The 13,136-nt window shown below is 39.2% G+C and overlaps 1 protein-coding gene across 9 annotated transcripts in view; it reads left to right on the top strand.

Annotated features, from left to right (window-relative positions):
- KAT6B (lysine acetyltransferase 6B) overlaps positions 1–13,136 on the top strand; it is a 190,055-nt gene that overhangs the window by 153,679 nt on the left and 23,240 nt on the right. For all 9 annotated transcript variants that reach the window (XM_037055973.1, XM_037055971.1, XM_037055972.1 and 6 more), the window contains one exon: positions 595–688. In XM_037055973.1, the coding sequence (XP_036911868.1) occupies positions 595–688 (94 nt within the window). The remainder of the gene's footprint in view (positions 1–594; positions 689–13,136) is intronic.

Raw genomic sequence — 13,136 nt, forward strand, 5'->3', positions numbered from 1 at the left:
GCATTGGGGTTTCTTGTTGCTGTTGTCTCTTTTGTTTTGTTTTGTATTCCTGGTTTGAAATGCAGATTAATTATTTCTCTAGCTTTTTACTTAGACTTTTTATTCATAGGAGAAATGTATTTGTGCAAATCTGCCCCACACATGCTACTTCAGTTTCACTAGGGCATTTGCTCAAAGGCAGAAGACACATTGCTACTACAGAGTTGTAAGTGGTTCAGCAAGGTAGCCGGCTCAGGTAGCACTCTGGGTCATCCTGCGTTTTGTTTTGTTTTTAACCTGTCCCCCCAAGTTGTTTGAGCTTTTCATCCATACTGCCTGTGTTGTTTCATTCAGCTCATATTTCCTTGGATTCTTTGTTCATATTTTATGGTACTGACTTCCAAGAATAAAGCCATAATTGAAAGGCATGCCTGGAGTTCATGATTTGTCGTTAGCTGCTGGTTTGGTTGATGAACAGTATGATTATTCCGCTTGATCCTCACCTAACACTTCAGCTCACCCAAGTGTCCTATTGTACCAGGACGGTGGCAGGTGCAGGGAACTGCCCGCTTCAGCAGAGTTCTGACATACTTGGTCTGTTTCTCCTTCCCGCAGGAAAAGCTTTGCCAGCAGAAGTATAATGTCTCCTGCATAATGATCATGCCCCAGCACCAAAGGCAAGGATTTGGACGGTTTCTCATTGATTTCAGTAAGTGAAGTGCTTTATTTATTTTCCTGATCCAGCGAGCTGATGGCTGTGAAAGGAAAGAGTAACGTAAAACTTTATTTAACCTTTGTTGTTTTTATCAATAGATAATGGCTTTTCTATTTATATTTACATAGCTTAGAAAATCTTCCTCAAGTGAAAAATTTACTGCTGCTCACTTCTGTACTCCAGGAAATTGAGACTAGATCTCTCAGCAGAGTCACTAGCTTGCAAAGCCATTACCCTGAATGAACCAGCAGAATTGCATTCCATTCCACGGTGTTCATGCTCATTAGCACCGAAAGAGGCAATTATTTGCGATTAAAGCTGAAGAAAGTGTTATTTAAAAAGATTTTCAGCTTTCTAAAATTTTGCCTATAATCTTGTACAGTACAGAGCAGGAAAGGGATATTTCCCTTTAGAAAAACAGGTCTTTAGGTTGCCTGTTCTTTGAGCCTCTCCAGGAGAAACGACTCTCTTTTTCACTTCCCTTTTCTGTTGTGGAAATTATTACAATGTTTATATCTAGAGGTTGCCCAAGAAACATTTTTTATACATACTGGTATCTTTTGAGTCTCCTCAGTTAAAACTGCAGTAATATATAAAAGTAGGCACAGGATAATGTGAGAAGATGGCAGTGTTTTTCTCCTTCTTTGTATTACGTTGCGTGTGCAAATGCAGTGGTACGGCACCGCATGGATAACGCAGAGGCCAGGTGTCCTGCGATATGCTTATTTCTGACCGCATCAGAATCTGTCACTAAAAACTGTGTGCTTCTTCTTCATCAGATTGTAGTTTGTCTTCCTTTAAACCAAAAGAAGAAAAATTCAGAAAACTGTAAAATTCGTTCAGGGCATCAAATGCAAAACTCACAATGCAAATGTGCTCAAGGAAAATTGTGAAGAAATATGTTGAGTCCAAATCTATATTATTAATTATTGAAATATTAAACTCTGGGTGCAAAACAACTGTGTGGCAGTTTTAGACGGGTCTATATGATTTATTGACTTTGAAGGGTATTTTTTGAAGTATTTTTTATTGATTATCTTTGTATTTTTGGATAACATTTCTAGTTATTAATTCATTACCCCAGTCTTATCTATTCTTTTCTAATCTAGTTTTCCCTCGGAGGGCCATCTTACCAGGAGTCACCATTTTTATTTTACAGAGTCCTAGCTGTAATCACTTGAAAGGGCAAATCTGTCTTGTTCTAGAGTGTTTTACAGCCAGCATTCATTAGTTGTTCATAAATATTATAATCTCTGGTATGCATAGCAGCCCTTCAAGGCTTCAAGTATTGATACTCTGCATGTCTAGAGAATAAGGCAAACTTCTCAGTTCAGTGTTCAGGGTCTTCCAACATCTTCCATTCTGTGTCTATGCAGTCCTTTTCCTGAAATGACCACTTCCTCTTTCCCAGCCTCTGTTTTTTCCAAACCTGACACATTGTTAAGAGCCAGATCAGGATCCTCTTCTTTTTGACCCCGCCTCCTGGCGTTTCATCTCATTCCTTTCTTGGCTCCCTGTCTCCATGGGATGGCACTTAGACATGCTTCCCCCTTTTGTGATGACTGGTGTGTCATACTTCCTTGAATCCCTTCTTCTTTGTGTTCAGTAAGACAATGTACTCGGTAATCTGCATGGTTTTTCTTGATTCAAATTGAATCTTCAAAGCGATATGGTCACTGCCCACAGTAATTTTCTACCTAAAATTAAAAAGCAACTGGGACTTATCAGGTGAAAAATGCAAGTCTCCAGATATATTAGCATCTCATTTGTACTAAACCAGAAATAAACTCCTTGGCTACTAAGGTTTTAAAAAAGATAGAGCAGACTGCTGAAGCAATTGATAGCATTCTTTGGAGTTACTTAAAATAATAGTAGATAAACATCTTTCTAGGATGATTTGGATGCAGTCTTTTGTAAAATGAGGAGTTAAACCCCCTGTCATAATTCTTATCACCCTCATAATCCAGAACTCAGGGCGAAACAGATTAACCAGGATTGTAGGTTTTCTAAAATCTGCTTTAAGGGGCCTTTTAGTAGTTATATTTATTTTATTTATATTTTGTACATGAGCCTGAGGGTATTTGGTCAAGGGATCTATTTTCAATAATGTAATGAAAGTTACAAGGCAGGAAAAATCTTTACTTTGTAGCAACTGCTAGTTTAGGAAGTTGGAACTACCTGTCTGCTTACACACAGGATCATAGGCCTCAGGGAAATATAATGTGTGTGCGCACAAAGAACTGTGAATCCACAGCTTTGAATTGAACACTGTTCTCCAGGCCAGTCGAGAGAGGTGGAGTGGTCATCCATCAAGTCAAATACTGCTTTTGGAATAAATTGTCTCTCTCTTCCTAAGACAGCAGCTCATGTCAGGGTTTGTCTGAGCAGGGGTCATTTACAGAGCTTGGCCAGGGTGACTGAAGGACCCCAGCTCCCAGCCTGCTCAAACCACCTCGGGGTAAAGGAGGGCACAAATGTCGTTGGTTAAAACTGATATCTCCAGTCTCTCTGACTGAGAAGGGGAATCTTGAGTAATCTATAGTAACTAATAAGTTACTAAATGCAATGTGAGTAATCAAGAGGAACCTATATTATAGATTATGGTTATGACTTTTTGACTTTATGGTAGTATGAAAACAATACTTATTTCAATACAAACTGTACTTCGAATTTTGAATTTCAAGCTTTTCTAGAGCTACGTCATGTCCGTGACACTGGGCAGTGGCAGCAAATCCCAGCTTCCAGTCAGCCACGTGGTTACGAGGGCGAGCGCCCAGTACTCCAGTGCCTGTTTTGTCAGGCGTTTTTCTGTTTTTTGGATAACGTGTTCTGGGTATACATAAGGTAGAGCTAAGCTAGGATGTTTGGCAGGTTAGGGATATTAAATGCCTTTTCAATTTATGACATTTTCAATTTATGATGGGTTTGTTGGGATGTAACCCATGGTAAGTGCAGGAGCATCTGTATAGTTCTTTTTTTACTTTACCCTGATTATATTTAGTCAGAATACTGTGGTCAAATGTTACTTGGACTAGTTCTTTTTCATTTTAATATAGCCACTTTTCAGTGTGAAATACAGTTAGGACACGGGTAGCAAACCCCAGCCCACAGGCTGAATCTGGCCCTCCACCTTGTTTTATCCGGCCCGGCACCTTGTTTCTGCAGCCATTTATGCAACCAAAGTCACATTTGGCTTTTTTAATACAACCATGAGGCTGATGTGGCCCCCGGTGAAAGTGAGTTTGACATCCCCTGCAGTTAGGCCTATTGGTTGCTGTTAGTTGTCTACTTTACTTTTTTCTCTGTCCTCATTGCCTTCCTTTTTAGAGTATGAAACATGGACATGATTTTTCAAAGTTGAAACTATATCAAAAGGTGTATATTCAGAGAAGCATCATCCCCTCCCCGGTCCCTCCACTCAGTCTCATTCCCCAACCCTTCCCTGCTGGTCACCAATCTAATTGGTTTTGCCTTTCCTTCCTATGTTTCTTGTGTACAAATGAGAAGATGCATAGTTTCTAATTTCTCTGTCTTTCCTACACGAAAGGGTAGCACACTATAAACAGTCTTTTACATTTTGCTTTTTTCCACTTAACAGTATATCCTAGAAATACTCTCTACTACTGCTTATTCTACAGCCGCATAGTACTCCATTGTGTGATGTTCATAATTTATTCACTTACTCCCCTAAGTGTTGGCATATGGCTTGTTTTCAATATTTCACACTTTTAAAAGTGCTGTAGTGAATAGCCTTGGGTATATATTGACTGATACACACTTATGTAATAGTTATTATAGTCTGTTATATATATTTGCAATTGGTTAGGATTCTGTTTGGCTGGGAGTTGGATGAGCAGATAATGAGTTATTTTTCACTGACGCCTGCAGAGCCAGAAACCTGCCTGGGGGGAGGACAAAACCCACCCTCCACAGCTGACCCCAGAGAGGTGCAGGGAAGGGCAGCTGACTCAGCAGTAGGTCACAGAACACTATGCCAGGTAGTGGTGAAAGAGGTCTGCATCATCACTTGAGTGTTTTTGGAAATGCATTTATCTGATTCTAAACTGGGCAATGAAGGGAGACGAAAAAAGTTACTCTATTCATTATTTTTTACCTTTCATTCAACCTTTGTTTATTGGAGCACCCTGGTCTATACCCTGCTAAACACCAGTGGCGAAAATGAAGACAACATAGTTCTTGCTGGGTGGTCAGTTTCACTGACAGACAAGTCAACAGTTGCTGGACAGGATGCTTGTACAGTGTGCATATAGAGCTCACAATAAGTTGAAGTGAACACATTCTAGGGTGAAGGAACCAGTATATTCAAAAGCATGACCACACAAGGAAAAATGTTAGATGTTTGGGAAACTACAAAAGTAACTCCAGGTAATTTAAACAGTTAGATGATTAACAAAAAAACAACACAAGACATTTAAAAAGCAAAAATTTATTTATTTATCCAATCTTTGGATGGTCAAGAACATCCTAAGCATTAAAGCAATAAAAGAAATCACAAAAAAATATACAGATGGCCGTGGCTGGTGTGGCTCAGTATATTGAGTGCCCCGGCCTGTGAACCAAAGAGTCTCTGGTTCACAGTCAGGGTATATGCCTGGGTTGCAGTCCATGGTCCCTGGATGGTGGCGTGTGAGAGGCAACTACACATTGATGTTTCTCTCCCTGTAGTTCTACTTCCCTTTCCCTCTCTCTAAAAATAAAATCTTTTTAAAAAGAACAATATACAGATGGACTTGACTATATAAAAATGTAAAACTTCTGTATAGTAAAAGGTATTAGTATTTAAAAGCAAACATAGTGGGAAAGATGTTTGCAGTGAATATGCCAGGCAAAAGTTGATATCTGTAGTATTTTTTAAAATACATAAAAAGAAAGATGTGGTAGTGTTAAACACAAACCCTAATAGGAAAAAAAGGGTGGAGGGCATGAATGCAGAATATTCAGAGAAGAAACTTACTGATGACAGCAACTCTGGTGACATTTTCCTAGTGCCTGTGATGTGCCGGCCACTTTGCTGAGAGTGCTGACTCCCTCCACCCTCACAGCAGCGTGGAGAGCGCCTTTATCCTCATTCGAGCTGTGGGATGGAGAAGCTGAATCACAGTTACCTAAATACTAAATACTACAAGTTAGCTGCAACTCAAGTCCCAAGCACTTTGACCCTTAGACACAACACTAAATTCTTTCAAATCCAAATGGATAATTAAAATGTAAAAAAATTACTGGTGATATAAAAATGCAAACTTAAATAATAGCGAGATTACAGTTATTTTGATTATCAAATTAGCAGAGACTTTAAAATTTACCCAAGTCTCACCAAATGGACGTAGATGGCCCTGTTGTGTTTATAGTGGACAGAGTGTAAATTGGTGGACATTTTCCTGAACTTCGACAGTATGTATTGAAAACACTTAACATTTATTTTTGAAAGAAATTTATTCTAAGAAAATCAACATAATTTAATCAATATGCATTTTTATACTTAATATAACAATGTTTTTGCATTTTTATTTTTTAAAAAGTGAACTTTCCTTTTTCCTTTATCCCATCCCCAAGTGTAGCCCTGTAAACTCATAGTAGAAAGTTAGATAAACATGGATACATTACCAAGAGAAAATTAAGCCCCAGAATCCTGTCATTCAAAGAGTTAATGTTTTGTCCTTCCATGTCTTTATTTACAATTTTTTTTATTTATCTTTAGAGGGGAAGGGAAGGAGAAAGGGAGAGAGATATCAATGTATGGTTGCCTCTCATGTGTCCCCTGCTGGTAACTGGCCTGCAACCCAGGCATGTGCCCTGACTGGGAATCGAACCGCGATACTCTGGTTCGCGGGCCGTGCTCAATCCACTGAGCTACACCAGCCAGGGCTTTTATTTACAATTTAAAAAGAAAACAAAAACTGAGACTGCCTCAGTATTTAAAGGTAAGAGAGAACCAGTCCTGAGAAAATTAGAGTATCATATAATGGAATATTATTAGTCATTAGCAATTATGTTCTGATGAAATTTTGATAAAATAGGAAAATATTTATGATAAATAAGTGCCTTTTAAAATTGTATGTGTCATATGTTCTCAAATATGTAAAAAGTATATGCAAAGAAAGGAAGAAAATACATTTCCAGATTATCTCTAGAATTAGAATTACAGGCAGTTTTTATATTCTTCTTATTCATACTTTTGGCTGTAAGTAAAAGAAATTGAGTTTAAGAAGCAAGTGTCAATGAAGGTCTGACCTAGGGCAGTAACTGCATGGAAATGAAGCAAGTATTTTCCTGATGTTCTGCAGCCGGGAGAACTCCACCTAGTGCTCAGTAAATACTGGGTGAATGAATGAACAAACTGAGCTTGGAACGGTAATAAGTGCAGTTTTGGCCATGTTGCCTTCGCTGTGATTCTGACACTTGTGCAGCTTTCAGTGGAGTCCAGAGCTCAGCTGGGGTCTGAATTAGAGGGACATCTGGGAGTCACGGGCATGCAGCATTGTTTGAAAGCACAGGTAAATGACAACAACCCAGGGAGAGTGTAGGGAAATGGTGCTGAGAATGGAGTGATTGAATTCCAACGCTTAAGGCAGTAATAGAGAATGAGGAGGTCACAAGGAAGTTGTAAAGGGTCAGGAAGCAGGAAGGGAACCAGCAGAGAACTGTCAGGGAAGCTAAAAGAGGTCAGCATTTCCACAATAGTCATAGCTGACATTTCTAATGCACTTGCTGTGTGTCAGGCCCTGGCCACCTGAATTATATACATTAACTCACTTAATCCTAACAAGGGCCCTGAGAGGTGGGTTATCATTAATCATCTCGAGTGGGGAGGCACAGAGACATTGAGAGGATTGTGAGAGGTTACGCCCCAGCCGTGCTCAGGGCCTCAGGGAAGGTTAAGATAAGTGGTCAGCGGTGCACTTTGGAGGAACTATGGTTTAAGAGGAAAATCAACAATTGGATTCACAAAGCTCCACCAGGCAGGTGTGGTTGTTTTTGTTTACAAGCTAGAGCTACTGGGACATTGGTGGAAAGAAGAGAGGGGAATACTGGTGGAGAAAGATTAAAGAGAAAACAAAAAGAGATATCCACATAGGTTGTTTAGTACAAATTCAGAAAAGGCATTTGATGAAATTCGCACTTTCCTAATTTAAAATAATCAAACATACTAACTAGATTTATAAGAATTCTAGTCTCATATTGACTTCCTCTATGTTTCAGCCTTGGCTTAATCTTGGAGCTATAAAAGGTAGATGACCATTGAGTCCAAGAGTCCACAAACTTACTAATACAGTTTTTTGAGACTAGTATACACATGACAAGCTTATGAATTATGTAAAATATCAGTTAATTGTACATTCAGGCATTTATTAAATTAGTGCCTATTTATTTCTAAACTAATAATAAAAGTTTGTGAGCAGCTTAAATTCTTCATTCAGTTTTAAAATGTCCTTCAGTTTTTTGTTTGTTTTAAATATATTTTATTGATTATACCATTACAGTTGTTCTATTCCCCCCTTCATTCCCCTCCACCCTGCACAGTCCTTCAGTTTTTATTCGGTTTTAAAATATTGTACAGGGTTGTCCTTCATGGAGCAGAACTGTAGCTGGAGGAGGTAGGAGCAATGAATGAATTAGACTCTCGTTTCAAGATGTCCCCTTTTGCAGGCATTTTCTGTGATCTTATATGTTGAGGGGTTTCACCGTGGCTTTCATGAGTTCTGTAGACTGTTTAAAACCTGAGTGTATAATTAACATGTGCTTTTAGATGGGTGCAGATGGCCCGGTTTTTGTGCCTCCGAGTTACGAACTTGGTTATGTCCTAAGTGTGATTAGCAATGTCCTTTGTTCTCTTTTCTTTAAAATGACTCTCGAACATGTGCCACACTGGATTTAAGAAAAATAAGATATACAATAAATGTTTAAGAAAAGATGCTTCTGGGTACAGTTTAATATCTTAGTTCCTTTCCCAATGAGAAGCAACTGGTATAATTTCCTGCACCTTCATTCTTTCCCCATTCTGTTTCTGATGATTAATGTAATGTCTTTCCTTTAGCCTCTTTATAGCTTTGGCTGATTCTGGAGGAAGCCCCACTTAGGAAGAGAACGCATCTTCTCTCTGGCTTCTTGTCTCCTTCTTCTGTGCCCTTTTAGATCCACCAGTTAGAATTAGAAGGAAAGCCACATACTTCATCTCTGCCTGGAAGGGTGAGGTGTTGAGAGGCTAATCGTGTCCACGCTTTCAAAGGCAAAACTTCTCCCACTGGGTGCTGGCTGCTGGCTAAAGTGACGGTATCTCTGATACCCAACTACAGGGTGTACTTCACAGTGGTTCAGGTGGCCAGCTAGCAACTGACTGTTTTAACAGTCTGCCTTTAATAGACTAAAAGAGCTTCCACTTACAAACTTCTCAAAACGCAGTTTAAGTAAGTACAACAAGTATTTTTAAGCAGAGATTTAGAGTGATTTCATCCTACCTGAAAATTGTTTGTTTAGGTGTTGGGTTTTTTTAAAATAAATATTTGATACTGACTAGCCTATCTGCTGCTGTGGAAAAAAAGGTGTTTTAATTTAATTAAAATTGTTTGAGTCCAGTAAGCCATGTTTTTCCTGTTTGTGAATGCTGAGGAACCGTTCATAAGACTGTGCAGAAGTCACTAGCTTCTTCAGGGGGCAAGTTGAGCATAATATCAGGGTAAGCACATTCTCTCCAGCAGCTGGGTACCAGCCTCACAGGCCCTGGTGGGACATCCCATTTCTTTAGCAAGGGTCTCTGGGCATCTCTGTGCTGTTGTGGTCAACTTAGGGCTGCACTTTCAGCAGGTGACTCACGGATGCACACAGGTAGGCCTAGATTATGCTGTCTTCAGCCCCAGGGGGGCCAGAACTCTGGTGTTTGTCATGCTGAGCAGCCTCATTCTCTTACCCCAGCAAGACATGTGAATTCTGCCTTATCCATGATGGAGGAGTTCATGAAGTGCGCACTTAGGGCGCACACTCTCTTGGGTGGGCTGCAGGTCTTTTTTCGGTGGCACTGACTATTAAAAGGTGCTCTAGACTGAGCAACTGCAAAGTCAGTTAGAAAGTGGCATACGTCCTTTATTTATTTATTTATTGTCTGTCTCTTTCACCAGAAGTGAGCTTCATGGGATAGAGATTTAGTTCTCTCTTTCAGTCTCACTTTCCGGAAGAGCTTGACACTTAGTAGGATCTTACTATTTGTTGAACAAATATTAAGTGAATTACCATGGGAAGAGCTTTCTTAATGTAATTTCCCTTCTCACATGTGGTTCTTACAAAAAAGCATTTTATTTTATTAGAACGTAATCGATCAGCTGTGGTTTACTTACTTGCAAATGACTTTGGGAGAGCTTGCCTTCTGTTAAGATGTGGCATTTTTGTTCATGTGCAGCCTCTCTCCTAGGATTTAAGTTGCTGTCAGAAAGAAGATTGTCATTATCTACTACAAACCTGGGGCAAAGGAGAGCTGTGACAAAATTCACATTTACACACAGTTGATTGAGGAGACACATATCTTATCCTTAGTTTTATCAGATAATTCATTTCCTTATGCATTTATTTTGGAAGAAAGATTCCAGCTTTAGTCTTAGGAGACTGTCAAGAAAGCCACTCTTTGCAAAGCTTTCCCAGCAGCTATTCTCCCTGGGTGAGCGCCGTCAAGGCAGTCCGTTAAAGAGTAAGTTACGCTGTTGAAATGGCACTCGGGTCCTCCATAGCCTTTTCTGAGATAGAAACCGCTCCCCGACCCTGCTCCAGCAGGGCCCTTGTTGGAAGATAGGACCAGCAGCTGTATCCTCAGACTTTTGTTTGGTTTTGGAAGACATGTTTTGACCTTTGTAATCAAATATAATGATGACATATATTTTAATAGAGTGCTAGTTTAATATAATCAGGAAAATGGCTGTTTTTCCTTATTTTCTCATTATAATATGTTGTACTAAAGGCCTTGTCATGACTATTTTATTACATTGGACTTGAAGTACAATATATTTTAATATGATAAAGATAGCATCAGGTTGAAAATTGAGCACTTAGTGATTTATTCAGAAGTTGACTGTTACTAAATATATTGAAATGAGTTGCATGAGGCAGTGCAGCTTAATGATTTATTTATGTATCTTTTTAAAGTAAGGTTGTCATAAATAAGAGCAAATGAATAGCTCTTATAGAATAGTTTGTATTCATTGCTTCAATGAAAGCATTGTAAATATGAAACACATAGTCTGCAACTACTGCTCTGCTTTACATAGCTCAAAATGTTTTCAAGTTTTGGAATGCAGGTGGACTTTTTTTTCTCCACAGATCTTTTGTCTGCTAGGATTTCTAACATTGACCAGAATTTGCAATGAGTCATTTTGAAACCAGCTAGTGGGAAAATTTCATTCATATAATTAGTATGAGAAAACCTAATCTTTAGCATTAAGTGGAACCTTAGCAATGCCATGATGAAGGCCAGGGTGTGTTCACTGCTGAACTCCAAGCCCCGGGCCCAGTGCCAAGCACATAGTAGGTGTGCCCCAAAAAGGTTTGGTCAGGGAGTAAAGGAATAGATGAATGCCCAAATCTAGTCAGTCCTCTGCGTTGCGACAACAGCCACCAGATTCGTCCCCACCAGCTTGTGGCAGAATTTAGACCTCAGATCTCCTCTCAGTCTTCGTTTTCTTCACTTACATGTTCCTTTGTCCCTTCCTTCAGTAAACATGCTTTACATAGATTGTACCAGGGTCAGCCTAGGTGATGAGACCTTAGGGTAAGTGACACAGTCCTCGCCCACAGGGTCGTGGACAGTCAAACACACAGAGGACTCATCAGCCTGGCGAGGCTGTGCGCGGCACCCCGGGGCCCTGCCAGTGCAGACGAGGGGGTGCTTCCAACCCTGTCGTCCATTTTCCTAGTTAGGTGTATGCAAGGGAGGCATTTTTCCATTATTAAAACAAGATCAAGAAAGGTTTTGTTCTAATTGGTTGAAATTGGTGCTATACCTGATTTTGTGACTATTCCCTTTAAACATATTTTCCAGCTTATTGTAGGGGCATTATGTTTGAAGTAGACTTGTCTAAGATAAAAACCTCCTCTTGTGATGATATTTCCAATCAACACATACCCGCATTTTTCAGACTATAAGACGCCCCCCCCCCCAATTTGGGAGGAAAGGGGAGTGCGTCTTATATTCCGAATGTAGCTTACCTGGCTCGCGGAAAGGGGGTGGCAGGCAGCAGCCTATGTTATTTATGTTATTAAATATTTTACCACATTTTTTTGCTTCAAAATTTTTTCCTATTTTTCTCTAAAACCTAGGTGTGTCTTATGGTCCGGTGCATCTTACAGTCCAAAATATTTGGTATATAATTTCAACTTGTTGTAAAGTAGTGTTTTCTTAATATTAATTTGTTTAGATCAAGCAAAAGATTTTCTTTAGTTCAGAATTATGTTAGGAAAATATTAGTTAGGAATCTGGTGTTTTTTCCTCCTCCATAGGTTTGCAGTTGACATATTTTTATTCTAATATTAGTGCTACATTTTCATGTTTACCCATATAGATACCTCTGTTTTATAATTACTTATATTGAGTCCTGCTCTGTATTAACATCATAGAGGAGCTCCTTTTTTCAACAAAATTGTTTTAAATTAGTGTTTATAAAGTACTTAAAATGGTTGAGTGGTTTAAAAGAAATTCAGTTATGCATGTAACCTAATTATCTGTATTGAAAAAAACATGCAATGTGATTATACAATAGAAAGTACCTTTTGGAAGATAATAGGTCAATATTTATTGTGTGCTTACCAAGTGCCAAGTACTATTCTAAAGTGATTTATATATAAAACTCATTTAGTCCTCATAATAAACATTTAAGGTATGGAAACTGAGACGCAGCAAGATTATGCAGTTTGCTCATCTGAGGGTAAGATGTGGGATTGGGGATTTGTACCACAGCAGGCCAGGGAATTCAGGTCCCAGGATCTTAACATTTAAGGGAACATTTATGTAGAAGAGGTGTAAGACTGGAACTAGGCAACCAGTTCTAATGCTATTGCATTATTCAGATAAGATGTGAGGGTGGCTTGGACCCTGGGGGAGTGGCATGGGAGAGAAAGGCTGGATGATGATCCCTTTGTTCTGCTCCTAATTAATACAGTAGTTGTACACAGTAGAAAGTATTGAAAAAGTATTGCTGAAATCTTGAGAAAATGTAACACAGGTAGATTTCACTTTACACAATATATTTGCATATGTACTTTTGGGGGGCAAATGGAATCATCATTTAAAATGAAGTAGAGAATTTGTTCTGTAAAAAGATGTGTTTTGGACATTGGAAGTCTACAATGGATCGGCAGGGCTGGTTCCTTTTGGAGTCTTTAGGGAAGAATCTACTCCTTGCCTTTTTCAGCTCCAGGGAGGCTGCCAGCCTCCCTTGGCCAG

The sequence above is a fragment of the Sturnira hondurensis genome, unplaced genomic scaffold, assembly GCF_014824575.4.
Source record: "Sturnira hondurensis isolate 20B ecotype Veracruz unplaced genomic scaffold, ASM1482457v3 Scaffold0008761, whole genome shotgun sequence".
Lineage (NCBI taxonomy): Eukaryota > Metazoa > Chordata > Mammalia > Chiroptera > Phyllostomidae > Sturnira > Sturnira hondurensis.